The sequence below is a fragment of the Aspergillus wentii genome, assembly GCF_001890725.1.
Source record: "Aspergillus wentii DTO 134E9 unplaced genomic scaffold ASPWEscaffold_1, whole genome shotgun sequence".
Classification (NCBI taxonomy): Eukaryota; Fungi; Ascomycota; class Eurotiomycetes; order Eurotiales; family Aspergillaceae; genus Aspergillus; species Aspergillus wentii.
This window is the reverse complement of record NW_024467832.1, coordinates 1,126,370-1,152,523: the sequence shown is the minus strand read 5'-3', so window position 1 is coordinate 1,152,523 and position 26,154 is coordinate 1,126,370. Positions and strand designations below refer to the sequence as shown.

Below are 26,154 nucleotides of genomic sequence, written 5' to 3'. Positions count from 1 at the left end.
TCTCGTTGAACCAACCCATCACCTTTCAGCCATGGTCGCAGACGACCTCCTAGAAGACTGCCTCCGAATCCTTCAGGATGAGGTCGATGAAGAGGAGCAGGTGGAAAAGATCGAGGACTTTTTACGCCAAAAGACCACCCTGTCTGGTCCTCCTCTGGAGAATGCCGTGCTCGATATCCTCTGGCGCCATCGGAACCGCACCCTCCCGGATTCTTCCCCCCCCCCTCCTCGTCATACGGTGATCCGCCGCTCATCGCCCGCTCCATGGCAGATGGCTCGGTCGTCCACACCTTTGTCCCCTCCGTCACATCTGGGTACCAGTCCTGGCAGCACTTCCTGGTTTCCTGGTTCAAGAGGGAACTTTTCACGGCCTGCGCTCTCCTCGACTGTATCTCCCTTCACTTCCCCGCGCCCATCACCTCGACTCGCTCTCGCCCAGCCTATTCCACATTCCCCAAACCTGAACGCCTACGAGTTTTCCGACCAAAGTCAGGTGTCTGACTTCTACGGTGATTTTGGCAATGATAGTAACGTGGATTGGCTGGTTGCCGATGACGCCAATAGCACAACCTCATCTGTGGGAGGCCTCAGTGCGTCTGGGGCTCTTAGTGCCACGGCTCCTGAATTTGTTCCTGATATGAGCCCACACGACATCCTACGCACTGTGTTGGGAGACAGAAGGACCAATGAGGAGATTGAAACTGCTCTCGAGGCAAATAGTTACGACCTAGGAGCTACCATCGCATCCCTCTCACAAGATCAGGATGTGGATGCCTTCTCCCAGCAGGTCGATGACAGTCGTATTGTTGTTGGAAAGTCAATGGCTATGGATCAAGCACGAGCAGCTACCTCGCCAAGCCATAACCGCAGCCCTGTCGTGTGTAAATATTGGCTGTCTACCGGACAGTGTCTACGTGCAGACTGCCGTTTTAGTCATGACCTCACAAATCACGTCTGCAAGTGAGTAGTTATAAATATCGTAATAGTGGGGAAAATAATGCTAATATACTGGGCAGGTATTGGATTATGGGCAATTGTCTTGCAGGGGATGGGTGTCCATTTTCTCATGACCCTTCGACTCTTGTCGCGGGTCTCAGCGTGGGAGACGGCACAGGCTCCGTTCCTTCGGGATCACCGTTCCCTATGGACACCGCCTCTGAGGCCTTCCCTCCGCTGCAGTCAACTGGGGGCATGGGAGATCAATGGGCTAATCAGTTCCTTCCCAAGTATCCTGCTTCTCATCTATCACCCCTCATGGGAACTAGCAAGCCTGTTTCCCCGTCCATGCAGTTTAGTACTGGTAGACGAAATGGGAACATGACCCATGCAGTTCGTCCTCATTCCCGGCCAACAAGCCGACACCAAAATCGCGAATTAAACCCAGCTGCTCCTTCTGTGGATGACCCAGATGCTTTTCCCACTCTCGGCGCAGTCAGTGCAAGGAATACAGGGAAGAAGAACGGCAAACGTGGTTCGCACAATAACCGCGAAAATACCTCCAGCAAAGATTCCCTTCCTACCTCTCTAGCGGATGTCGTCCGTATGTCTCCGTCCCCAGCAGCCGGCAAGGGCAAGCCTTCGTCCAAACACGGCAAAGAAACCAAGGGCCGTGAAAACAGCGCTGCCGCCCAGTCTATTCCAGCTCCGCAGAATATTCCTTGGCTCGAAACAGGCTCGCGGGCCAACCAACAGTATATCAAGTACCGCACTGAAGCCATTCGACACGGCACAGTGAGGAACAAGTTCTTGCAAAGGTAAGTCGTATTTATTTGATCCCAGTTGGCTGTGGTCTAACAACTTTCTAGTGCTGCCCAAGCCTGGAACCGTAACGATGCGAGAGCCGCAAAAGCTCTGTCCATTCGGGGTCAGGCAGAAAATGAAGCCATGCGCAAATGCCATCGAGAAGCCGCGCGGCAATTATACGAAGAGCGTAACCAGCACCTTCTAACTTCTGGCCTCGATGACACTTCTGAAGAGCTCTATGTCGATTTGCATGGCCTTCACCCCGAAGAAGCAATTGAATACTTGGAGAAGATTCTCCTTAAGCACGCTCGCGAGGGCCGACGCGTTCTCTATGCCATTACGGGAACTGGTCATCATTCCAAGAATGGAAAAGACAAAATTGGCAAGGCAGTCAAGGCTTGGCTCAACGAGTGGAAGTATCTGTTCCGGGAGTTTAGCGTGCCTGGTGAAAGGGGTGGATATGTTGGTGGGATCCTAGGAATTGATCCTACTAGCTATGATAAGGCGCTTGCCAAAAGCATAGAGGATGATAAAGCTGCAAGCGGCAGCGGAAACTCTCCAGTCATGACTATGGGCAAGATCCAGCTCCTGAAGCGCGAAGACTTGGAGTCAACCGCTCAGTAAACCACCTTTCATCGCCGCAACTCGTCTCTTGCCGAAATCTCGAGTATCGTTTACTCTTTATTCTAGGGGAACGCAGGCTTGGGTATTGGGAGCATGACGATCACCTGTGGATTCAGAGAGGAAAACGGGCTGATCCTCTTATTTTCTTGATTGTGCTTGGGCATTTGAGTTCTCTAGCGTGTTGTCTGCACTTTTCTCTTGCTGATACTTTCGATCCCATATCAGCCTTCGTTAGCTGTGGAGTATATATTATAGCGCAAGCATACATAGATTCATTTGATTCTGACAATAATGCTTTACTAATTGTAGCAGTAGTGATGGATATATATTGCGTATACGACATATTACATACTGATCGACATGCCGGATGGATGGCAACTGTCTATTCTGGCTCCTGGTGTTGCCATTTCTCCCGTAATTCCCGGACATTGACACCACAAGCATCGGCCTTTTTGACAATTGCTCGTGCCTTTTCTGCCACAGGCACATCAATCATCTTGCCGTCCAAGGTCCACGCACCACGGCCAGCTGTGGCGGCCTTTTCATCCGCAATCACCACCCGGACCGCCCACTGGACTTCTTCAGGCTCCGGGCCGAAGATCTGCTGCGCTGTCTCCACCTGCGATGGGTGAATACACTGCTTACCATTGAATCCTAACTGCTTTCCACTGCGACACTCCTCCTCCAGGGCCACAGGAGGCGACCCATCACCCTTGGTAGACTTGTACGCTGTACAAACCAAGTCAATCGTCGAGGGAAGGTTAGCCGCACGAGCCGCAGTGGCAATCATAGACCGTGCGAAGAGAAACTCCGTCAGCGCGGGGGTACGCGTGATACTCAGGTCGAGGGCAAAGTCCTCGGCAGCAAAGATGAGACCCTGGAGGAGTGGAGAGGCCGCACAGATTTGGGTGAGGTTGGTGAGAGATTTGGCAGATTCAACGAGAGCAAGGAGGGAAATGGGGGGACGGGATTCTGGGGAAGTTTGCTGTTGCTGGGCGAGGGTGTGGGAGACGACATCCGTGACGAAGGTGAGATCGGAAGGCGAGTTGACTTTGGGGATGACGATTGTGCTTAGATTGGGGGATTTGAGCTGCGGTTTTTTGTCAATAGAGATATACAATGAAAACGAATTGAATCCAGCGCACCACTTCAGTCAAATCACCCAATGCTAACCCACTATCCACCGAATTGATGCGCACCGCTCGCTCTCGAATCCCCGCTGGAGCGGGCTGGTCAATGGCTCTCCGCACCAGTGAGCGGGCTTCCGCCTTCATGTGCGGAGTTACGCTGTCTTCGAGGTCATATGCGACACAGTCTGCTGTCAGGGAGCGTGACTTGTCGATGAAGCGTTGGGAGGACCCGGGGACTGTGGTTTAGAAAGCGGGTTAGTCTTTTCCCTCTTCTTCTTCATTTTCTTGTGTCTGGGGTAGGGTTAAATGCGGGGAGATGGGGATGTTTGAACGGACTGTAGAGAAGGGCACGACGGAGGGTATTCCGGGATGCCATTGCGATAGATTGGTTTTGTTAGTAGAGGTATAAATGGTGTAGTTAATAATATAGGTGTGATCTTTTGGAATCTGCGATGGAGAGGAAGAGGAGTTATTTATTGTCTTATCCTCGGCTGGTGCATATAGGCTATGGGGCATTCAGAACTATGAGCTCATCCGCTGTCTAGCCCAGACCATCTGCACAACTTAATATCAAAGCTTCATTATCGTCTATCTGATCGATATCGACAATATAAATTCAATTCATCTACAGATTATATCTTAAAATTACATTCTTTACAGCTTCAACCATATCATTCGTAATTACCATACCAATGTATTCTGCCGTTGTCCACCGCCTGTCCGCGCGTAGAGACACGCAGCATCATCATCGTCCCGCTTCTCTGCAGATGCGATAGCTCCTAACCGAATTAATTGCTTCTTCTGCCAGTTGACTAGAATTGATCTCAGGATCTGGAGCTGGGCCTCTTTCTTGTCGAGTGTTTGCTGATCATTTGACTTCTTCATCGCCATGGATCAACCCCAGTCGCAGCCAGGAGAGCTGAACTGGCGCCTGAGTGCCCATCCGATTACCCTTCTTTGCTTCCTGGGCATTCGCATCGGGGCGCTGTTGATGTATCTATTTGGTGTGCTTTTCATCAAGGACTTGTATGCTCGCTATTCTATAACTCCTTTTTAATCTTTACCCCGCTAACTGGATTCAGTATTCTCGTCTTCATCCTCACCCTGCTCCTCCTCTCCGCCGACTTCTACTACCTCAAGAACATTGCTGGCCGTCGACTTGTTGGACTCCGCTGGTGGAATGAAGTCGACGTCTCGTCAGGCGACTCGCACTGGGTCTTTGAGTCTTCCGACCCCAACACCCGCTCCATCAATTCTACGGACAAGCGATTCTTCTGGCTCAGCATGTATGCGACGCCCGCGCTGTGGATCGGACTGGCGATTTTGGCCATTGTGAGATTCATCGGTATTATCTGGCTCAGTCTAGTCGGTGAGTTTGATTCTAGGGCTATGGTTATTATTCCGACAAGCTAATAATCGGACAGCTATCGCTCTTGTGTTGACCATCACGAACACGGTGGCATTCTCCCGGTGCGACCAGTTTAGCCAGGCATCTACATTTGCCCGGGGCGCACTTTCTGGAGGTATTGTGAATAGTATCGCGGGGGGTCTGCTGGGCAGACTCTTCAAGTAAACGTTTCGTCTTTTTATACCTGTCTGAGCTTTCCTGGGTCAGACCTTCTACTGGTCAGAGGGTTATGAACCGAGTGTTGTATTATAGTGTTCTTGGCAACGCTGGGCTTTGAGGTTTTTGAGTCATTGAGCTTTGAGATAATGCAGCAACATATTCTAGTTCAACCCGAGTATCTCAAGATAGACTTTCACTATAAACCAAATACCACACCATGCAAGACTATCACAGCCATGAATTGGTAATGGCAATCTACCTGGTGCCTGGTATATATGAGGTGGCAAAACCTCGTAAGGGCACGGACAAAGAAATGTCTCAGTTTTTGAGTCTTGAGAAACTAGATGATTAGCATTTCCAGCCCAGGTGTCACAACATATAAATCAGACTAGGTGAACAGGGATCATCCACCACCACAAAGCCAGAAACCTAAAATCATGATAGACCTTGAGAATAAGAGTAATTTTTTTGCCAAAGGTTTCAGCTCTCATGAATATATATTGCTCAGACTGAACACAACAGTTTTATGCCCTGTGAATGCGCTGGTAATATTACTAATACTTGGGAAAATATGGATCTGTCTGACTTGTATTCACACAGTATCTTCACTTTCTCAAGCTACCCCCCCCCCCCCCTCGAGATTCTTTGTTCTTGTTTTCCAGTTGGTCAACCTTTGTGATATCCAGAATAGCATGTGAATGTGATCAATCAGTAATTGTAAAATCTCAGAGTTTCACTTTCAGAGTCTCTATGCGTCCACACCTTTCTGTGAAATGCAGATCAATCAACTAGACCAGCATCTCATAACAGATAAAATGATCTATCTAAAGATAGTGATTTATTAGTATATCTTCAGCCAATGACTGGACGGATTTAGAAACTATTTGTAAATTAGTGCCCATCAAAATAGTATCACCAGGTGCTGCGGCAGTTTATGTACTTTTGTCATTGCATCATTAAGCGCTGGATTCCATATCAGAGAGAACAAAGAAATGCCTCGCGCAGATGGACAAAGAAAAGACTACATGCTGTACAGAAACATTTCCATAGATATTCTAGATGCATCTACAGCAACCAAACCATCTCAGACTGAAGGAGCAATCGATACATGTAAGTTTCCTGTGTTTTGTTGGCTTCTTTGCTGCCAGGAAACTGGCGAATCTCTGCCCTCCATTCACTGTCTCTGCTTCCCTCCATTGCACCATCCTTCCATTCAATTATTTCTTGTTGATCTTTTCCCTGTCACTGACTCGCTCTGTTGATGCCTCCTTTTTCAAGACAGAAATTTAAACAAGGATTCTATCGCAATCTACCTCCACAGCCTATTGATTCCATCTCAGTCTCAGCCTTGCCTTAGCGCTCTTTCCTCCCCTGCTCAACGTGGGGTGGACTCCTTTTCCTGCTTGCTGTTTACGTCTTCTTGACCCTTGTCATTCGCTTGCCTGCTGTTTTTTTGTTTTTCTCTCAGACCAGGCACCTACGCCTCTGCATATAGAGGTACCCTTCCTTTGTTTGCTCGCCATTTCATACATGCTATATCATCCCCATGCCATCCAAGTCCAAAAGTGTCCCGAGAAAGCAACCTCGCTGGACGGAGGAGGAGAGATCTCGTCTCTGGGATCTGCGGAGCCAAAAGCTTTATCTGAGCTGGGATAAGTTTCACAGGGTAAGTGCATTCCCATTCACAGGTGCTGCCAGGATTCACAGACTCTTTCCCTGACTGACTTGCCTAGCTCTACTTTCCAGATCGTTCCATGAATGCTACTGTCAAAGCCTATTCTGTAGGTCTTTATCGAGAAAATATATTGCTTTGTTTCCTCTGCTAATACACAGAAAGGATATGAAGTTGGCAAAAGAAAAGTCTGAAACAGTTTGTGATAACCAGGCACTACCCTTTCCTACGTCACGAACATACTGACTGGTCGTTCTAGCCAAGAACGAGCTCTACGAAGCCGCCCAAAACAATGAAGCGTCCACTCACTGAGGAAGGATCAGCCAAGCCTCGTGTTCCTAAGAAGCAGAAGGCAGATATAAACGATGGACCAGACTCCATTGACGTTGACAGTGACAGTGACAGTGGCGAGTCCACTGGAGGAGACCTTGGAACAGATGGAAAACAATTATCTGACGATGTAAGCCACAGTCATCGTCTGCACTCATACAAAAGAAAGAGAGATTAAAACAACATAGGTTCGTCAACTCCCTCAGACATCGATGAGGAATAGTAGCCAGTCAGCTGCAACTACAAGTCGAACGCCACTGGCCTCGCGAAACAGGGCATCAAGACGGGAGGGCAATGAGACCCCAACGGCCAAGCATCCTGGGAATACAGCCTTCAAAGCAGTAAACCAAACTGGTGCACCTCGGCCAATTGTTGCACCAGCTCCTAGCCCAAAACTAGCGAATGGACCACTGCCCAAGAAAATTGATAACCCAACGTCGAATACTATGCGATCAAATAGACTACAATCATCTGCTGAGACTTTGGTGTCAAAAAAGACTGATGAGACAACCAGTCTGATGCACAAAACGAAATCAGCTCCGAAAAAGGTTGATAACGCCGTACCAAGTCCTGCCAACAAGAGCAAAATTACCCCATTCAATAAAACTACAGCTTCTGGGCAAAAGTCTGTGGAAGTATCAAGCTCAGCTCCGCCTGAGACGATTTTTAAAGCAGGCGAATCTAAAACGCCTGTTCAGCGTCCGAATCAGCCAAAAATACCTGCAACTGCACCCGCATCTCAACAGAATAATATCCCACCAATTTCGGGACAGGGAGATATACGTACAGCACTACCGACATATGAGGAGCCTGATCTCTCGGAATCAAGCCCAGCTCATCAAAACAAATCAATTCCACCTGTTACAGCCATAGAGTCTAGACAAAGCTCTGCAGAAACTACTTCTACAGCGCAGAACAGTATTCGGCAGAACAGATCTGAGCCACCTGCACCAGCTACAAAGCAGAATGGTTTACCATCAACAGTGGCACAGGTAACTGGACGTGCGTCATCTGCTACGGTTCCAGCATCCAAAGACTGTCCAGCACCAGGCTCAGGCCGCGAATTTAGGTCTTTTCCAATTTCAGCATTCCAATCTCAGGGAAGGTTCGCGGAAGCTTCCACTCCGATACAAATAAATGGGGAACCACCATCTGCACCACCATCTGCACCGTTAACTGCACCAGCTTCCAAGCAGGTTGATGCTCCGGTATCTACTATGAAAATGACTGGACCCGTACCATTTACTGGCATGCCTATACCCAAACTGGACGACATGCCAAAGCTAGTCCCGGAAAACATGCCTTTCCCATCTAAGGAGCAGCCCTTGGGTGGATTTACTCCAGAGTCTTGGGAATGGGCGGGAAATTGCCTTTCTTGGTCTGCTAATTCTCAATTTTGGATAGCGGGCATGCTTCATCAAGGACGGAATGCCTTGGAAGAGAACCAGAACCTCCGCAGAGAGATCTGGGAGAATAAAGAATATCATCGTTTCGCAGAAGATGGGTTGCGTAAGAAACATGAAGCAGATATCAATCACCTCCGAGAGCAGCTTAACCAGAGAAAAGAGCTGGACCTCTTAGTGGAGCATCTCAAGACACAAAATAAGCAACAAGAGGAACGTGTCAAAGCTCTCCAATCGGAGTTGACCGAGTCTATCAAGGCCAACGAAACTCTCAAGCAAGAGATGACAAAGAAAACTCAACTCAAGTGTGAAGAATGTCCCACAAAGAGCGAGCAGATCAAGTTCAAAGACGAACAAATTCAATATTTCTTAGACCTTGACAGATCCTTTGCCGAAAGCCGAAAAAAGGCATTCGAGAGGATGTCATTGCAGGCTCTCTCTCCTACGCCTCCAACATCCGCATCTGGAACGATGTGAAAACGAAATTATGACTGAATGTCAGCAAATACTTAAATTCAGGTGACATCCAATTATAGGATTTTAGACTTAGATATGGTTTGGTTGAGGCTTAGCGATGGGATTTTGTACAAGTATTTATTTCCTGTTTCCTTTCCTCGTCATTCAGATTTGTTCACGACCAAAAGTGTGATTTACCGCTTCTCTTTTTAGGTCTATATGGTTCTGTATATTCTAGAGCCTAGTATCTACTTGTAATCGTTATGATAACCTGTTTTATGAATAATAATGCCATGTTAGCAATCCCCCAAGTCAATATCCGTCTAGCAACAGTGTCCATACCAACATCGAATTAGAAATTGACATTGGAGGACTACAGAAAGGAGTAGAAACCGTTAGCCTGGTGGGTACCTGCAGTCGGTGAATATCCCGGATTTTGCAAACGAGTCAGTATCTGGATCATTACAGAAGTACGAGATATCCTTGCCCGTTCCCGTCCCCGTCTTTGATATCAATTCTCTCATCCGCAGACACGACCATTCTAACCCTCAAAGCCCTTCGAATATAGAAACCACGGTAAATAGTCAGCTGTAGTAAACATTCTACTTTGATGTAGAAGTAGTAGGCAGAACGCGCCAACCTGGCAGAAGAGTGTGTCTGTATCAAACGAACAGAGCAAACAAACAACTGGATCTGACCAGTGGCAGCCCTCATTCACTGCTTCCTGTTTTTTATTTGTATTTTTCTTTCTCTTTTTTTTGCCCTGAGCCCACAAACGCCCCCTTCTGTTGTCCTCCCCCCAATTCCCTCCCTCCCTCTTTTTTTTCTTTCGCCCTCTCCTTTCTCTTCCTCCTCCACCCACCTTTCTTCTCTTCCACCAACCTTTAGATATTCTATCTCTGGGTAGTAGAAAGACAAGTTCTCCCGCAAGAATCACGTGCTAGTAAGTGTTTCTCTTTGATCTTTAGTTTGGATGAGACCTGGGGAAAATCACCCACTTAGAGAAGATCCTCTTGTCTCTGGTGTCGGGTATCTCCGTCCATCTTGACTCCAGATACGTCATAACACCTCTCCTGTATTGATACTCACCTTCTAGAACTCACGTGCCATCTGTGCTCATTGCTCTTCATGTGTTGTCTTTTGTTCTCTCTGGCTGACTGATACCTTGTATCGAGTAGCTCGGTTCCATTCCCTTGACGACCACGCTTTCTCTTCAAGATGTCGTGGAATGCCGGTGGAGGCGCCGACTGGGGCGACAACAACGACACCAGTATGTGCTGACTTGCTCCCCTTCCCCTTATCGTGAGAAACAGCAGGATACTGCAGGACCCCCTGTCCATCGATCGATACATAACTTATCTTTGATGGGTGGCAGGTTTCCAGGACGAGAACGTTAACCCTAACTCCTGGAAGGATTCCCAGGCTGATTTTGGCGGTGGTGACGGTGACTTCGGTGACTCTGGCTCTGGCCACGCGCAGGCCAATGACAACAAATGTCGCAAGTGAGTCTTTTACCCTGACACTATCGTCTCTCTTTCTTGCCTAACAAGAGAAAAGCTGTGGAAATGATGGTCACTTCGCGCGCGACTGTCCCGAGCCTCGCAAGGCCATGGCGTGCTTCAACTGTGGTCAGGAAGGGTAAGTGAATAGACCCAGCCAACGCTTCTTACATTACCAACATTTGCAGTCACACCAAGATGGAGTGCCCCGAGCCTCGTAAAGCAATGGAGTGCTTTAACTGTGGCGAAGAAGGGCAAGTCAACAGATCCAGTCGATGCTTCATGCTAACACCATTTACAGCCACACCAAGGCGGAGTGCACCAAGCCTCGTGTGTTCAAAGGTCCCTGTCGTATCTGTAACCAGGAGGGCCATCCGGCTGCTGAATGCCCGGAAAGACCCCCTGATGTGTGCAAGAATTGCAAAATGGAAGGTAAGAAAGATTCCCATGTGCCTGCCTTTGACACAAAACAGTGAGCTAAATCTTTGTTCAATAGGCCACAAGACGTTGGACTGTACCGAGAACCGCAAGTTTGACTTGAACAACATCCCGGACAAGCTTCCCGAAGAAGCGTGGGCCGTTCTCAAGAAGGCCAGTGACGAAAAGGATCTTGAGGATTTCCGTGAAGTAAGAGGACACCGAGCTTCTTGGGCAATCCAGATCTGGCTGATCATAAACAGGGTCTCAAAGTTTACTCCAAGGCGGTTCCTGTTGCTACTTTCTTGGATATCGAGAAGAAAATGCGCGAAGAGAACTTCAAGTTTTACCTCATCGCTATGGTCAGTTACAACCCACTTGGTTGAGTGGCTAAGGCCTTAGCCAAGTGCTAATGAATGGTTGCAAATGTAGGAGAAGCCACATGGCGACAGTATCAGCCTTATCAACCTGCAGGGCAAGCTGAACTGCAAGTACGTGGTTGGGTTTTACTTCAGCGCCAAGCCGCAGCGTGCGAATCTTAGAGAGCGCTGGCCGGAATCCGTCGAAGAGAACCTCGAGCGTCTTGAGGATGCTGGTCTTCCCTATGACCGTCAGATCCCCAAGTGTGCGAACTGCGGTGGTAAGCGACGCTATATATCCAGCCAACTATGCCGGATACTGATGAGAGCAGAAATGGGCCACACTGCGCGCGGCTGCAAAGAAGACCGTGCGCCTATTGAGCGTGTTGAAGTGAAGTGCGTTAACTGTAGTGCCGTCGGACACCGTGCTCGTGACTGCACCGAGGCTCGCGTCGACAGATATGCTTGCCGCAACTGCGGGTAACAATTCTTTTTTGTATGTATGTGAATCGCTGAATACTGATCACGATGCAGATATTCTGATCACAAAGCAGCAGACTGCCCTAACCCGCGCTCGGCGGAAGGAGTGGAATGCAAACGCTGCAACGAAGGTAGTTATTGATTATTGTCGACTGCATTGCCTTTGCTGACATGACAACTAGTTGGTCATTTTGCAAAGGATTGTCCCCAGGCCGATGCTCCTAGAACCTGCCGCAACTGCGGGTAAGTATTGAGAATCATCCTGTCATACATGAAAATAGCCCTAACTGCGACAGTTCCGAGGATCACATTGCAAGAGACTGCGATCAGCCGCGTGATGTTTCGACTGTGACTTGCCGTAACTGTGACGAGGGTATGTGTCGAAAAATAGTGGTCACCACTTATGGAGAGCAAGCTAACGATTGGCATCGACAGTTGGTCACTTCAGCCGCGACTGCCCTCAGAAGCGTGACTGGTCCAGAGTCAAGTGCAACAACTGCGGCGAGAGTAAGTCGATCACTTCATCTCATATGGACTGTCATTAACGATCAACTAGTGGGTCATACCATCAAGCGCTGCCCTGTTGCTGCTGAAGAGGAAGCCGCACCCGAGCAGAGTGACTTCCAGGACACGGGCATGGGTAATGACTGGGATACCGGCAACAATGATACCAACGGGGGTGATGCTGCTGCTGCCGACGCAGGTGGCTGGACGGCCGAAGGCGGCGGCGGTTGGTAAGAGAAGACCACCCAGCAGCACTGAGCACTGATACGCACACGGCTCGGAACAATGCGTTGGAGGTCGGACGAGTGAACGGTTTCGGGGTCGGTTGTTCGTTGCTCTACGGAGATGATGTCTGATATCATTGGACTGAATGTTGAGCTATGCTCTGTCTGATCAGCCAAGGCAATTGGCCCATTGTGGTCCTAGTTGAAAGCCGCGGGGAGTTCTTGGACATGTCTAAACTTTCTAGGCATAGTCGACGCCAGGACCCCCAGCAGGCTCGGGCAAATTCGATCTCAGAAGAAAAACAAAGAAAACAAGAAAAAAAACGGGACCGAGAAATCGACGGGAATTCAATTCGGGAATGGAAAATCCTCTGGAATCCAAGACGGGATGACGGAGGAAGGAAGGCCGGATCTCTCCTCTTTCCATGAACGGATTGACTCGGTAGATAATCAGGTATTCAATCTAAAGTCATTTCATCATAATCACCATCATCGGGCAGGGTGTAGGATGAATCGTAGCGGTAGGGCAATAGCATCATCACCATCCCGAGTCAAGTGGGCCGACTAAGTCGGGTTACATTGACTGTACCGTAGCGTGTCTTTCCGTAGTGGGATATTATACAAGAAGGTACATCCGAGGGATATTCTGTATGGAGTATCTGTAAGCTAATAATAATATAATAATAATAATAATAAGATGGCGAGTCTATTGAAGCAGCAAGTAAGGATGAAGAGGTAGTCTGTACAGTAGGATCCCGAAGGTCGGAATGACTGCACCGTCGATCGGCAACTGTCAGAAATCATCGTATGATTACATGCATTCATTATTTGTATTTTGTATCATGTTGTAAATAGGCGATCTCCATGAAGACTGAGAGATGTGGGGTAATCGAATACTAGTCATTAGTACGAAATAGCAGTTGGGTATCTAGAATCTACTATGGGGATGAGCAAGAAAAAACATGTGACATGCACGGCTAATGCCTCGTACAGGTCAATGTCAGCCCGAGCAGAGCTTGACAAGGAAGCCAATCCCTTCATTTCTCTATCAATATCTGCAAAGACTGTTCAAGGGCCCAAACATCACCACGAGGACAGCGCCCGAGACTTGGGCGGTTCTAGAAGGACAATCTGAATGGACGGGAGGGTGTTTTGACGGTAAGAAAGCAATCCTGCAGGGGGCGAAAAGGAAGTCAAAGTGAAGCCGAAGTGGTACAGACTGGATGAGACGGAACTGCCTAATGCGGTAATCCGAGAAAACCTGGAGATTCCCCAGATTCGGGCACAACCGAAGTGGAGGATCTAGTGGTAGTCTGTGTCTTTAATGCACTACAGATGATGGAAATGAAGAGGGTTCACAGACAGTATTGATTAATATTTTAAGGGCTTCTGTTAAATAAGTCAGTAATGGATAATTAAATAAACAAAAACAGCAGAGGATAAATGGAAGAACGATGAATCCAGAGGGTGTGATTGGCTCTCTCATCAGATGGTCAGGGCAACAAAGTGGCGATCGTCACATTCTACTTTCTGCTTTCTGGTTTTCAAGTTTTCTGCTTGTTTCATCTGAGTGGATTCTGACAACTTATTCGCTTCCATGGTTCTCTTGCTTTCCTGTCTGAGAGTGATGGACTGTATTGCTTGTTTTTTCGGGTTCAAAGTGAAGCCGATCAGACGAAGCCGATGCAAAAATAACACGGATGCTTTATGGGAATATAATGTTCTGTGAATATTCTTTATTATATTGTAATAGTATGCTATTTATCTTCATCTAGTATCTTTCTTTAGTTTATCCAAAGTAGAGAATATGTACTCTGTACTCTGACTCTGTCTGTAGTGTCTGATCCCCGGGTTCTCCCCACACGATCAGACATCTTCAACCACGCGAACCACGCGACACTCACATACACTCGACAGACGAAATAACCACCGTTATCACCTTCAAAACGATCAAATAATACTTCCCGGTTGCTCTCCGACCGCAGCACCACTCGGATTGTCCAGAACAGGCTAAGACAGCGCGGACTTGGCCGCGATGACGGCATTCACGGCTTCACCTCGACTCGTTCTGACTGCCGATCGTCTCTCCCCACGATGCAACTCCACCAATCCTGCTCTCTTGGACCCCGGAAAAGGATGACGATGAGGGGAAACAACACTCTATCCATACTCCCCTCCAGCTATGGGGAATATTTCCACTAATGCCACCTTCGCATCGCCAATCAGACCTCGTGCTGCCCTCCGGCACCGTCTCTTTGATCGTTTGCGATCTGGTCGTCAAATCACCACCCGGCTTCATGGCGGCTTCATGGCGGCTTCAAGGCGGGCCAAGCAGGGAAATCCTGCTAATTCAGCCCGGGGAAATAATATACGAATCAAATACCTCCTCGTGGTAATTATGCGGCTTTTCGCCATGCCGGTCGTTTGTTTAAAAGCCCTTCCCCGTCCGCTTCCCCGTGCGACCTCAACGCTGATCGCTGTCTTTTTTTCTTTCTCTTTATTTTTTACTTCACCTTCATGAGTCTGTCTTCTTCTGGTCAATCGTGAATTTTCTCTCTCTTCTGTCTGAGTAGAGTTGACAAGATGGCTGGCCATCGATATTTGTTCGGCCTTCAAGGCCATGCCCTGCAGGTGGCCATTGGTGTCATTGCTGGCATGGATTTTCTGCTCTTTGGCTACGATCAAGGTGTTACTGGAGGTCTTTTGACTCTCAGATCCTTCATCGACCTCTTTCCCACCATTGCTCTCACGGGTGAATATTATGATTCCCTCACCTCTGCGCAGAAAAGCGCGCAATCAACACGTCAAGGTGAGTGGGATCCTGCAGTGGTATGGGCCATTGCTAACGGCACCAGGAATTGTCGTCGCAGCTTACAACTTGGGATGTTTCGCGGGATCGATTCCAACCATCTGGGTTGGTAACTACCTCGGACGACGCAAGACAATCTTCCTCGGCTCTTTTATCATGGTTATTGGCGCAATTCTGCAGTGCACTACATATTCGCTTGCTCAGCTGATTGTCGGTCGACTGGTTACTGGATTCGGTGAGTCCATAGGTATACCTCAGTGCAAGACTGTACTAACCAGTCAGGAAACGGTATGAACACCTCGACTGTGCCGACCTGGCAATCCGAGTGCTGCAAGTCCAATCGCCGTGGCCAGCTGGTTATGATTGAAGGTGCCATGATTACCTGCGGCATTACCATCAGCTACTGGATTGATTTCGGTCTCCTCTTTGCCGACCCCAACCCCGTCTCCTGGCGATTCCCGCTGGCCTTCCAGATCTTCTTTGCGATCATCATCCTGGCATTCGTCATGTTCTTGCCCGAGTCGCCCCGATGGCTTCTGCTCAAGGGACGGGAAGATGAAGCCAAAGAGGTCCTGGTTTCACTTTTGGGTAGCGAGGCCACCCCGACCTTTATCGAAAACGAATTCATCGCCATCAAGGCTACCGTGCTGGAAATGTCCAAGGGTTCGTTCTGGGACATGTTCACCATGGGCGAAGACCGTCATCTCCACCGTACCATTCTCGCCTACGTCAACCAGATGTTCCAGCAGATCTCGGGCATCAACTTAATCACTTACTACATTCCTACCTTGCTGGAAGATCAGCTGAAAATGAGCAATATCAACTCTCGACTAATCTCCGCATGCAACGGAACGGAGTATTTCCTTGCCTCGTGGGTGGCCGTGTTCACCATCGAGCAGTTTGGTCGTCGTACACTCATGCTTTTCGGTGCTGCGGGTATGTCAATCTCCATGGCCATCCTCGCCATCACAGCCAGTCTGGGCACCACCGGAGGTGATGTGGGCTGTGCCGTATTCCTCTTCGTCTTCAACACCTTCTTCGCCATCGGCTGGCTCGGCATGACCTGGCTCTACCCGGCTGAAATCGTGCCCTTGAAAATCCGAGCCCCAGCCAACGCCTTGGCGACCTCGTCCAATTGGATTTTCAACTTCATGGTGGTCATGATCACCCCTGTCGCGTTCGAGAATATCCAGTACAGGACGTATATTATCTTTGCCGTGATGTAAGTTTGTTTCTTCTGTTGTGGATGAAAGTTGATGCTAATTGATTACAGCAACGCGGCCATTTTCCCGGTTGTTTACTTCTTCTACCCCGAAACGAGTAGACGTTCCTTGGAAGAGATGGACCGGATTTTCCGCAAGACCACGAGCATCTTTTCGGTGGTCAAGACAGCCCGGGATGAACCTAATATGTACGGCAAGAATGGTGAGCTGCTGCGTACCTTGGACGATGTAGAGGATGTAGCAGTCCGCCGTGCTAGTATCCTGAACCATCCTCACAAGGAGCATTTGGAGGAGGAGAGGGACAGTGATAACAACATCAAGGCGTAGGGAGGTTGTCTGTTTGATGTATTTCTTTTGGAATGGCCGGTCTGCAGTTATTTTTGCAGTATCAGTGCCACGATGACTATATACCCCGTTGTGTAATTAGAGGCTTGAGCTCAAGCTATGTTATATGATATCTGTTATTTTCTCCATGGTCTGTTAACAGCATGCAGTATCACTGTATAACAATGTCACTTTATATAGCCCATGCCGTGCTACTAGCCACGAGCCTGTACGATGTAGATCGAGAACTGTCACTGAGATTCATGTGGTTACCCGTGCTAGGCTGATATTTTCTAATGAAAGGACTGAATATAATTTGAACACCTTATGGAATGTGAGATGTCACCGGAATCGCCGATCCTCCGGAGATAGCAAGATCTAATCAACAATCACGTCTGAGCTTCAACTTCATAACCCACGAGAGCCTAGACAAAAGAAGAGAATAATAACACTCAATACAATATGCAATCCATTCACCCATGCAGGAGTTATCAAGAAAAGAGACCGACATCGGGACCATGAAGCTATCCCAGTGAGTCAGTCGTCTTTAGCTTCAACTCGTGGGCTGTTGAATTCTCCGCAGCGTCCGACGGTCGGAAGGACAAGGTTTTCTGCTGTTTCTTGGTTGATCCATTTCTTCTCTAATTCTATTATCATTCTAGATTTCTCTGTCTTTCGGATACACCGAGAATTAATCAGGAAAAGAACAGAAACGAAAGAAAGAAAGAAAAGTCAGATCACGAAATCGTCGCTCGATCCGGTCCGCTTCAACGAACCGAAACGGGCGATTCTTCCTCGTCGATCGGCGCGTCTTCATCTCCATCGTCTTGTCATCGCCTTGGCTCGAGTCGTCGTTTTAATCTATCTATTATCTATTATTCTACTCTAATGCGTTTTTTTCTTGATTCTAAAGCTAGCCACTAATTAACTCCTGCTAATCTTATGCTGCATTTTCGGTGGGTATTCTTTTCTTTCTCCTCTTCCCTCGTGCTTTTCCCCTCATCTTCTTTTTCAACGTCGACTTTTTCATCAAAACTGACCATCTTTGTCCTCATAATACAGATTATATCACCGTAAAGCTACAGTCGCATTCCATACGTCTGTGTCTCGGTTTAATCTAAACCACGGTGCGGGGTTGACTCGCTGCCTGTCGCATTCATCCGCCTTCAATCCGCCTACAACCTCGACTCTACATGCCTTTCCCCTCTTAATATCCTCTACACACCATGTTCCCAGAGGAACCCCAAGAACAACCCCATGCCAATGGCATGGGGAAAGATACCAGCACGGAAAACGCCCAGGAACAGACTCGCGACAGTCAAGATCTCAGCGTCGCAGAGGATGCGCAAGAAACACAAATCGGTAGTGCCGAGGATATCGAGCGCATCTACAAGTAAGACTGCACACACCTGCTTCCTTCTATAGTGGGTTATCAGACTGACAGTAAATAGAAAACTAGACTGGCGCATCATCCCCGCATTCTGGGTGCTGTATTTCCTCTGCTCGGCTATTCGATCGAATGTCTCGTTGGCGCAGACGATGAACTCGGATAAAGGTCATGATCTGGGTGATGTCTTGCACTTGACGCCGCATCAGATTTCGACTGGGTTGGCGCTGTTCTATGTCTGCTATGTCGTTTTCGACTTGCCGTCCAACTTGATCATGACCAGGTTGAGTCCGCATGTGTGGATGAGTCGTATCGTGATCAGTGTCGGTGTTATTGGGACTTGTTTGACTGCCATGAAAGCTGCATGGAGCTTATAGTACGTCCTGTCCCTCCCACTTCTTATATAGTTACTCCTCCTAACCCTACGCTAGTCTCCTCCGTCTCCTCCTCGGTATCGTCATCGCCGGCATGTGGCCCGGCATGGCCTACTACCTCACCCTCTTCTACCCCCCATCCCGAACCGGCAAACGTATCGGCCAATACTACACCGCAGCCCAAGTCTCCGCGGCCGTGGTCGGTCTCGTGTCCGCCGGCTTCCAAGAGATGGACGGCATGCATGGCTACGTCGGGTTCCAGTGGATGTTCCTCGTCTACGGCGTCATCACCATCGCCGTCGGCATCGTCATGCTCTGGTGGCTCCCCGACCGGCCCGTCATCCCAGGCGAAGAACAGAAACAAACCAAATACCTCCGCTGGATCCCTCGCAGCGCCCCCGCCCTCACTGGCCGGGATGCCGAGATCCACTACCAGGATCTCAAGCGTGTCTACCACCGCTCGCAGTGGTCGTTCTGGGACCTCCTCCGCGTCTTTCTCGACTGGCGTCTCTGGCCTCTCCTCATCATGTACTTTGGCGTCGTGGGCGTGGGAATCGGCGTCCAGAGCTACGCCAACGTCATCATCCAAGCCACCAACCCTTCTTTGAGCGGTGTAGACCTAAGTCTCCTCACTGCTCCAATCTGGATCGTAAGCCCTCCCTCACCACCCCCCCAAAAGTATAAATCCAATACTAACAGAAAAAGATGGACCTAATCGCGATCCTCCTCGTCACCCCCCTCTCCGACCGCTTCCACCGCCACCGCGCAATCTTCTTCTCCATCCCCGCCTGCCTCCAAATACTCGGTCTCCTCCTAACCACCTACGCCGGCTCCGACGACAATCCCTGGCCCCGCTACGGCGGCCTCCTCATCGTCGGCTTCGGTCTAGGCCCCACCGTCCCCATCACCATGACCTGGACTGCTGAGATCTTTCAGCCCCGCCACGGCGAAGTAGGCGTCGCCGCTGCCTCGGCCGTCGTCTCGGGCTGGGGGAATCTCGGTAGTATCCTTACCACATATGCCCTGTATGCGGGCTGGGCCAGTGATGCGAATGCCCCCGGTCGTGCTAAGTACCGGAAAAGTAACCTCGTCATGGTGGGGATTTTGTGTGCGAGTATCCTCGCTTCCGTTGTGATGCAGGTCTTGGTAAGGTTGATCGATGGTCGTCGGGAAGATCCAAACAACGTCGTCGATGGCGCTGCTAAGCGTGAGACTCAGCAGAGAGGTCTCAATGGCCTGGGGTCGGGTGTTACTCGGTTCTTCAGAAAGGGTCAGAAGGATAATACTAATGCGCAGGTTTAGTGGTTGGCTTATACGCCTTATAGATACCCATATGACATTTATCGTCTGTAATATAGAAAGAACATCGACAGCTGCTAGATCTACCCCGCAATATGAAAAGTTTGCTTTTCCTATAAGTACTTGGCAAGATTGCATAATTTAGAAAGTTTTCAGACCAGCAGCCTCATGAATGAGTGTTGTATTCCATACAATATGCTACCTAGTAATCCGGGGCTTCGACCTTCGAATTGCCCTTTTTTTTGTTGTTGGTTTTCCCTCCTGAATGAGAGATTCCTCGACCAATTCCGATTTCCAAATGACCGATTTCCGATTTCACCTCGAAAAAGTAAAAAAACTTCTATGCTAAACGTAACACATAACCCACATGATGGAGAAAGAAAGAAACAAGTAATTAATAGAATGTAAAAGCAGGAGGGAACGATGAACGCAAAAGACAAGCACTGGCACCCGAGAGTATAGGGAAACCCCTAAAAGACGACGGATGGGAATGAAAGGTAAAAGGAAAATTCTATGTTTGTTCGACACGCTGCCAGGCTGCTCTTGGTTCTACTCCCAGTCGACGCCTGAGGGTATACGAGCGCTAAGAAAAAATGGGTTTCCTCATTTTGATATGATATCTAAGGCATTTAGAGGCCACCGCAGAGCTGCAATCACGTTAGAAGAGATCCAAGAAAGAGCAACAAGATGAAGAACTTACAGTCTCGACGATGATACCGCTAATCTGGTAAGGATCAGCGTTACTTGCGGGACGGCGGTCCTCAAAGTAACCCTTGCCATCCTTGGCGACTTGACGGGGGATACGGATGGAGCCACCACGGTCGGCAACACCATAGCTGAACTTGTCGATGTTACCGGTCTCGTGGCGACCAGTTAAGCGCTCCTCGTTACCCTCACCGTAGACGGCAATGTGCTCAGCGTGACGGGCCTCCAGCTTCTTCATGTAGCCCTCGATGGCCTTCATACCACCCTCACCACGAGTGGCAGCGGTCGAGACGTTGCTGTGGAGACCGGCTCCGTTCCATTCACCCTTGATGGGCTTGGGCTCGAAAGAGATGCGGACGCCGAACTCTTCAGCGACACGGTGGAGGAGGAAACGGGACATCCAGAGGTGGTCACCCACTGTGAGGCATTGTTAGTAGTGACTTTATGTCGTGATAAAAGGAGAAACTCACTCTCAATGCCAGCGCAAGGGCCGACTTGGTACTCCCACTGGGAAGGCATAACCTCAGCGTTGATACCGGAGATCTTGATACCGGCGTACAAGCAAGCACGGTAGTGAGCCTCGACGATGTCACGGCAGTAAACCTTGCCGGTACCGACACCGCAGTAGTAAGGGCCCTGAGCACCAGGGAAACCACCACGGGGCCAGCCGTAAGGCCAGCCATCAGTGCCGAGGAGAGTGTATTCTTGCTCCAGACCGAACCAGAAGTCTTCCTTGGCGTTGATCTCCATCAGGCGGTTGGCCTCGTGACGGTAGTTGAACTTGTTGGGGGATCCATCGGCATCCCAGGTCTCGCAGAGGACGAGGATGTTGTCACCTTGACGGAAGGGGTCAGGGAAGATGGAGACGGGGCGGAGGTAGACATCGGAGTTGTCACCGGGGGCCTGGCCGGTGGAAGAGCCGTCGAAGTTCCATTCGGGAAGCTCGTCGACAGAGGTGACAGGCTTGGAGAGAGTCTAAACAACAGACAGAAAAAGTCAGACATGAGTCACCAATTAATGGGGAGCGCCAAGAGACGCGTCACGTGTCGCGGATAGATGCAGGAAGAATCGCGTGCTGCAGCGGATCCGCAGGGCTTATCGGAAGGAGGGGAACAAGTTGAGATAACAAAACCAAGTATTGACCCCCCTGGTTCCTGACCATCCAACGCCCGTGTGACGATATCGGGGAATTGATATAGGGAATTGGCATACCTTTGTCTTGCAACGGCAGCCACCGGTGGCGTCAACCCAAACGTATTCAGCCTGGACGTATCCTCGCTGATCGAGGTTCATGTATTTCATGAGCTGTTACCAGCGCACTAAGAGTCAGTATGACTGTATTCCTCGCAGTCGCAAGGCAACCAAGCCTATCAAGGTAATAAACAGAAAGAACGCACATTCTCCGTATTGGAGATGACGGTTGATGATTCAGCCTGTAGAAGAAGCCGTTAGCTAGTGTTCTTCATTCTTCATACTCCGTAGAGCTGATAGAATTGAAAGCAGGAGATCGTACCATGATGATGAATGTGAAGATCTAGGATCTGAAGTTTTGAAAGTATTTTTTTCTTTCTGACAAGCAGAAGACGAGCGATTCAACAGGTCGCAACGATTCCAAGTAGGAAAGCGATAGACAAGACAATCCAAAGGATATCAAGAAACGGATGCAAAAGAAGAGAGAGAGGTCTTCTTAAGAAGATAAAGACAGAAAGAGGTGAAAAGGGACGGATAGAGGGAGGAACAGAAAGATGGAGGTGAATGATGAATGAATCCAATCGACAGTGGGTGGGGGGGAAAGGATATCTTTTTAAATTTCGGGGGAGGCAAAAAAATCACAAGAAAGAAAGCACGAAGGGAAGAAAAAGTTGGGCTGGCTTCGGTTGCTGGGCGGGCGTATTGGCTGTTACGGATGGATGTTTCTATCGCGCTTCCCGCCAGTCAGCGGCCGGCGATGCGCGGTTTCCACGACGGAACCGTCTGGGCTTTGGGTCCGTTACGTATGGGCGTACGGTATGGTAATACAGGGTATCCACATTTTCTACGGTCTGCAGAGATATTGGATGGGGGTATATAAAAATAGGCAAAAGCAGGGTGTTTCAGATGGCCGAATTGATGCAGCTGGATGTAGTTGAAATGTAAAGATGCGCTGGGGTCGATTGCTGCACACTGTATTCATGTCCAACGGAGGCTGCATTGGAAGAAATGGCGCAATACAGTTGGGAAAACCAAGGTTATGCTGGGTGGACGCCACAGATGGATTCATCATGATGATAATCTGATTTATCACCACTTAGAGCAGGTGAATAGGTGGAATCGAATATAATTCATTTTGCGATTGAAAAATCCATTGAAATCCCTAGTAACTCTAGTACAGTATTCTGGCATGTTAAGCGTGAGTCATTTATTCCAATATTCCCTCATAAATTACATACATCTGCTGCCCAATCACATTAATCATACCTAAACAGGTAAAATGGAGGGAAAAATGACTCCCCCTTTATCCCTTAGCCGGTAACGCACCGGCATCGATCAGGCTTATCGGTTATCAACAGTCTTGCTATTTCTTACACATGAACTCCATGGAAGTATTCTTGAATATGAATACCTTCAAGTCATGTTTCCCTGTCGGGTGACTCTGGAGGATCTTACCGTATATTCGTTCCTTTTATTTTTCTTTTTCTTTCAGATAGCAGGAATATGTTGCTAAAAGGTATTATCAAGAAATGACAGGGATTAAATGCATATCAACGACCAGGCCCGGGAGTGCATCTAGCTCAACTTGATACCTGAGTGCATCAATACCTGGTTATCCAGGCTGTAGAGTGCATTTCTCTTTCTATTCTACGGATGCTTCTCTACTATAGTATTTCCCTGTTTTGCATTTGTTATACCTGATTGTGTATATGGAATGATGAAAGACATGTACATAGTTGATGTTCCTGGATTGTACCTGCGACATATTGTCGTCAGAGCCCAGCATCATATTGGCTTGATTCGTTATCAATTAGCCCTGCCCCTCAAACCCCGCCATGTCGCGTGGTGGATCGGGTTGCATCTGTCACATATAATTTATTAACAATAATAAGGAAGAAAGGAAAAACAGAAAAATAAATATGCCAGAGATACACCAATTTATTTATACCTATCAAGATAGCCACTATTTTACCGGAGATAGATAGCTGGTGAGGCTGTTCAATTGCTCTTATCGAGATATCAAAGGGTGATCACGATAGCCGTAATACGATACGTGACAATACGCCGCCCGGAGATCAGCCCGGAATGTGTGGGGCGTGGCAAAATCAAAACCACACATTATGGAGCATTTCTCGCTGCTTTGAATAATTGTCGAAACACAAAAAAAAGGCGACAGGCGCCGCTGCCCCGAGACCGGCCCTGGCTGAGGTGGAAGGAAAGACAGGGTTAAAAAAGATCCTGAAAAAACAAGAAAAACAAGAATAGACTGCACCGCCTCGACGATATCAAAATGGTTACATGCTTAGTAGGATGTAGTAAGAAGTCGGATACGATACTACGACTAAGTGCTACGACTAGAGCAAGTCTGGAGAACAAGGATTTTCTCCAGAGTTCAAGAGTGGCGAAGGCGTGTTTCTCCAAATTTAGCGTTCGATCTGGTGTCTTCCCTCTGCTGTTCCCGAGGTGAAGAAGTGGCCAGCAAATGACAGACACACAATGACCGTTGAGTCGGAAGATTCAGGGTCCTGGCTATTGGTTCGTTCAACGACAACCGATTCAATCTTCCTGTGATTATTGTATAGCCGGAGTCAATGATCAGCCATCTCTTGATATTGACGGCAATGGCTGATGGCTTATGGCACATTGTTTTACCTGGAGTAATAATAGAACAGTGGCTGGTGTCGGCCCTTTCCGGATCCAGCCTAGCGCCACTCGTTTCAGACATTGCCATGCTATTTTCACTCTACACTTAGTCAATTACACTTACAGTCTACGTCAATAGAATTATTTATGAATGTATTGATATAGGCTACAGAGTATCGAGATGGCCAGACCCAAGAAAACATGACACGAGGCTGAGGCCGTAATGCACGACCCCAGCAGTATTCCATGTGTATTCCATGTATTATTCCATATCTTCCAATCGAGTCCATCCATCCACTCACCTCCTGATACACACACAAAACCCACGCATCCAATCTCCTCCAATCTGATACTAATAGCCCCCAACCTTTATCACACAATAATTCTGAAAGTTTGTTAGTATCCATATCAAAAAAACAAAAAAAAAAAAAAAAAAAAGGAAAAAAAAGGAAAAAAGAGATATCACTTGCCCACAATGTCTCCTCTTGGCCCGTTGCCAACCGGCATTTCTTATCGGCTCCTTCTCATTGGCTCTGCCTATCAAGCCATGACACACTCACCGGGCCGATCTGAATAAGAATTATGATAATTGATTGAATTGATGCAAATAATGGAAAAGAATGAAATAAAACACATCAGATGATGCTGTTGGCTTGTAGAGAGACATCATATGGACTTGTGAAACTTCATCCTGTGCAGCCAATCAGTTGTAGCTAGTCCTACGCAACTCCTGGCTGTAACGACGATTTTGCGGGGGTTAGCTTCAACACTTCCCAACGCCCCCGTATTCTTCTGGAATCATGTGCAAATCCATATTTCAGGGCCTGAGGCAATAACCATCACCAACTGACGGTCTGCGAAGATTGAAACTATCGATTTCCACCACATGATCCATGCGCATCTCTGCTTCATCATGAGCCATTTTTCACCTCATTTTTTTCTTTTTTCGGTGAAAATATGGAGTACTGGCTCAATAATAAATCATTCATGTACTATCCGCCACAGTAATTCGCGCAGTTGATCCATGATGTCTTTTGGTATGCTACCCTTTCTTTGCTTTTTCCCCTTATTTTTTTATTTTTTACTACCCTTTCTTTCTCCGGTCAGTTCAATGTGTCATCTGGTTGTTTTTGTTGTCCTCCTTGCTTGCCGCGATGCTCTTGACTGGCTTCATTAATCCCTCATAATCTATAGACCTGGCGTTTCGCAATTGCCGTGTCATAACAATTACAAGATGCATGTTCTGTCCAGGAATATTCATGCACGGACAGAATACACAGTAGAAGCCTAACCCTTGATGCCTTGATGCCAGATTCTACCTGTATAGAACGTATATGCAAGAATCCCAGTCCAAACCGACTGACAGATCTATCGCCAGCTAGCTTCAAATTTGGATCATGAATTCTCTATTCCCGCAGTTTCCCATGCAATAAGAATCATACAACTGTTATATATGCTCCACCGACTATGCATCGCCCTGTCCCCACAGAGCTATGTGGCCACATCACTTGGAATCAAAGCTTATGCAAGGTTCTCGACTTTCTCTTCCCACGTTCTAGCCATACCGCTGCAGTTAGGCTCGAATTTCTGCAGCTTATGATCCTTCGAATTTTCATACTTGTCACACCGGGAGAGGTGACTGCACCGGTTGGGGGAGCTGCAAATTGATGGATCGCAAGCGACTGGAATGTCTCTGTGCAATAAAAACACCGAACGTTCCGGTAATAATATTTCCCCATGCGCAGGAACATATGTTTTCGGATGAGTGTACCCCAAAATTGGTACCCACTC

General features: G+C 48.3%; 8 protein-coding genes across 8 annotated transcripts; 6 read left to right on the top strand and 2 right to left on the bottom strand.

Annotated features, from left to right (window-relative positions):
- Window positions 1-31: 31 nt before the first annotated feature.
- Window positions 32-2,367, top strand: ASPWEDRAFT_22610 (CCCH zinc finger and SMR domain protein; the record flags this gene model as incomplete). Its single annotated transcript, XM_040832362.1, has 3 exons — window positions 32-960; window positions 1,017-1,754; window positions 1,806-2,367. The coding sequence occupies 3 exons, from the start codon at window positions 32-34 to the stop codon at window positions 2,365-2,367; spliced, it is 2,229 nt and encodes a 742-aa protein (XP_040694106.1).
- Window positions 2,368-2,749: 382 nt separating this feature from the next.
- ASPWEDRAFT_166499 (HpcH/HpaI aldolase/citrate lyase family protein) lies at window positions 2,750-3,873 on the bottom strand (the record flags this gene model as incomplete). Its single annotated transcript, XM_040830002.1, has 3 exons — window positions 2,750-3,457; window positions 3,513-3,733; window positions 3,834-3,873. The coding sequence occupies 3 exons, from the start codon at window positions 3,871-3,873 to the stop codon at window positions 2,750-2,752; spliced, it is 969 nt and encodes a 322-aa protein (XP_040694105.1).
- Window positions 3,874-4,249: 376 nt separating this feature from the next.
- Window positions 4,250-5,302, top strand: ASPWEDRAFT_33824 (DUF846 domain-containing protein). The gene is made up of 3 exons (XM_040833872.1): window positions 4,250-4,523; window positions 4,580-4,866; window positions 4,922-5,302. The coding sequence occupies exons 1-3, from the start codon at window positions 4,387-4,389 to the stop codon at window positions 5,068-5,070; spliced, it is 573 nt and encodes a 190-aa protein (XP_040694104.1). The 5' UTR covers window positions 4,250-4,386; the 3' UTR covers window positions 5,071-5,302.
- A 1,308-nt stretch (window positions 5,303-6,610) lies between these two features.
- ASPWEDRAFT_166497 (uncharacterized protein) lies at window positions 6,611-8,946 on the top strand (the record flags this gene model as incomplete). The annotated part of the gene is made up of 5 exons (XM_040830001.1): window positions 6,611-6,730; window positions 6,798-6,845; window positions 6,902-6,934; window positions 6,996-7,196; window positions 7,255-8,946. The coding sequence occupies 5 exons, from the start codon at window positions 6,611-6,613 to the stop codon at window positions 8,944-8,946; spliced, it is 2,094 nt and encodes a 697-aa protein (XP_040694103.1).
- Window positions 8,947-10,699: 1,753 nt separating this feature from the next.
- Window positions 10,700-11,684, top strand: ASPWEDRAFT_101811 (putative zinc knuckle transcription factor (CnjB); the record flags this gene model as incomplete). The annotated part of the gene is made up of 5 exons (XM_040827418.1): window positions 10,700-10,856; window positions 10,921-11,051; window positions 11,105-11,203; window positions 11,274-11,481; window positions 11,530-11,684. The coding sequence occupies 5 exons, from the start codon at window positions 10,700-10,702 to the stop codon at window positions 11,682-11,684; spliced, it is 750 nt and encodes a 249-aa protein (XP_040694102.1).
- Window positions 11,685-14,991: 3,307 nt separating this feature from the next.
- On the top strand, window positions 14,992-16,767 carry ASPWEDRAFT_101960 (sugar porter family MFS transporter; the record flags this gene model as incomplete). The annotated part of the gene is made up of 4 exons (XM_040827433.1): window positions 14,992-15,217; window positions 15,264-15,452; window positions 15,500-16,439; window positions 16,491-16,767. 4 exons carry the CDS (start codon window positions 14,992-14,994, stop codon window positions 16,765-16,767), a joined length of 1,632 nt encoding a protein of 543 aa, XP_040694101.1.
- Window positions 16,768-17,990: 1,223 nt separating this feature from the next.
- Window positions 17,991-19,827, top strand: ASPWEDRAFT_22604 (putative MFS transporter; the record flags this gene model as incomplete). The annotated part of the gene is made up of 4 exons (XM_040832361.1): window positions 17,991-18,157; window positions 18,216-18,527; window positions 18,583-19,174; window positions 19,225-19,827. The coding sequence occupies 4 exons, from the start codon at window positions 17,991-17,993 to the stop codon at window positions 19,825-19,827; spliced, it is 1,674 nt and encodes a 557-aa protein (XP_040694100.1).
- A 626-nt stretch (window positions 19,828-20,453) lies between these two features.
- On the bottom strand, window positions 20,454-22,045 carry glnA (glutamate--ammonia ligase; the record flags this gene model as incomplete). The annotated part of the gene is made up of 6 exons (XM_040832360.1): window positions 20,454-20,471; window positions 20,525-20,946; window positions 21,000-21,504; window positions 21,742-21,834; window positions 21,927-21,962; window positions 22,043-22,045. 6 exons carry the CDS (start codon window positions 22,043-22,045, stop codon window positions 20,454-20,456), a joined length of 1,077 nt encoding a protein of 358 aa, XP_040694099.1.
- Window positions 22,046-26,154: the final 4,109 nt, after the last annotated feature.

Excerpts from the sequence above, each read along its gene's own strand:
- ASPWEDRAFT_33824 (XM_040833872.1), top strand. The coding sequence starts at position 4,387 with ATGGATCAACCCCAGTCGCAGCCAGGAGAGCTGAACTGGCGCCTGAGT. Across the intron at positions 4,524-4,579 it reads GTGCTTTTCATCAAGGACTT|TATTCTCGTCTTCATCCTCA; the intron begins GTATGCTCGCTA and ends AACTGGATTCAG. Across the intron at positions 4,867-4,921 it reads TATCTGGCTCAGTCTAGTCG|CTATCGCTCTTGTGTTGACC; the intron begins GTGAGTTTGATT and ends ATAATCGGACAG.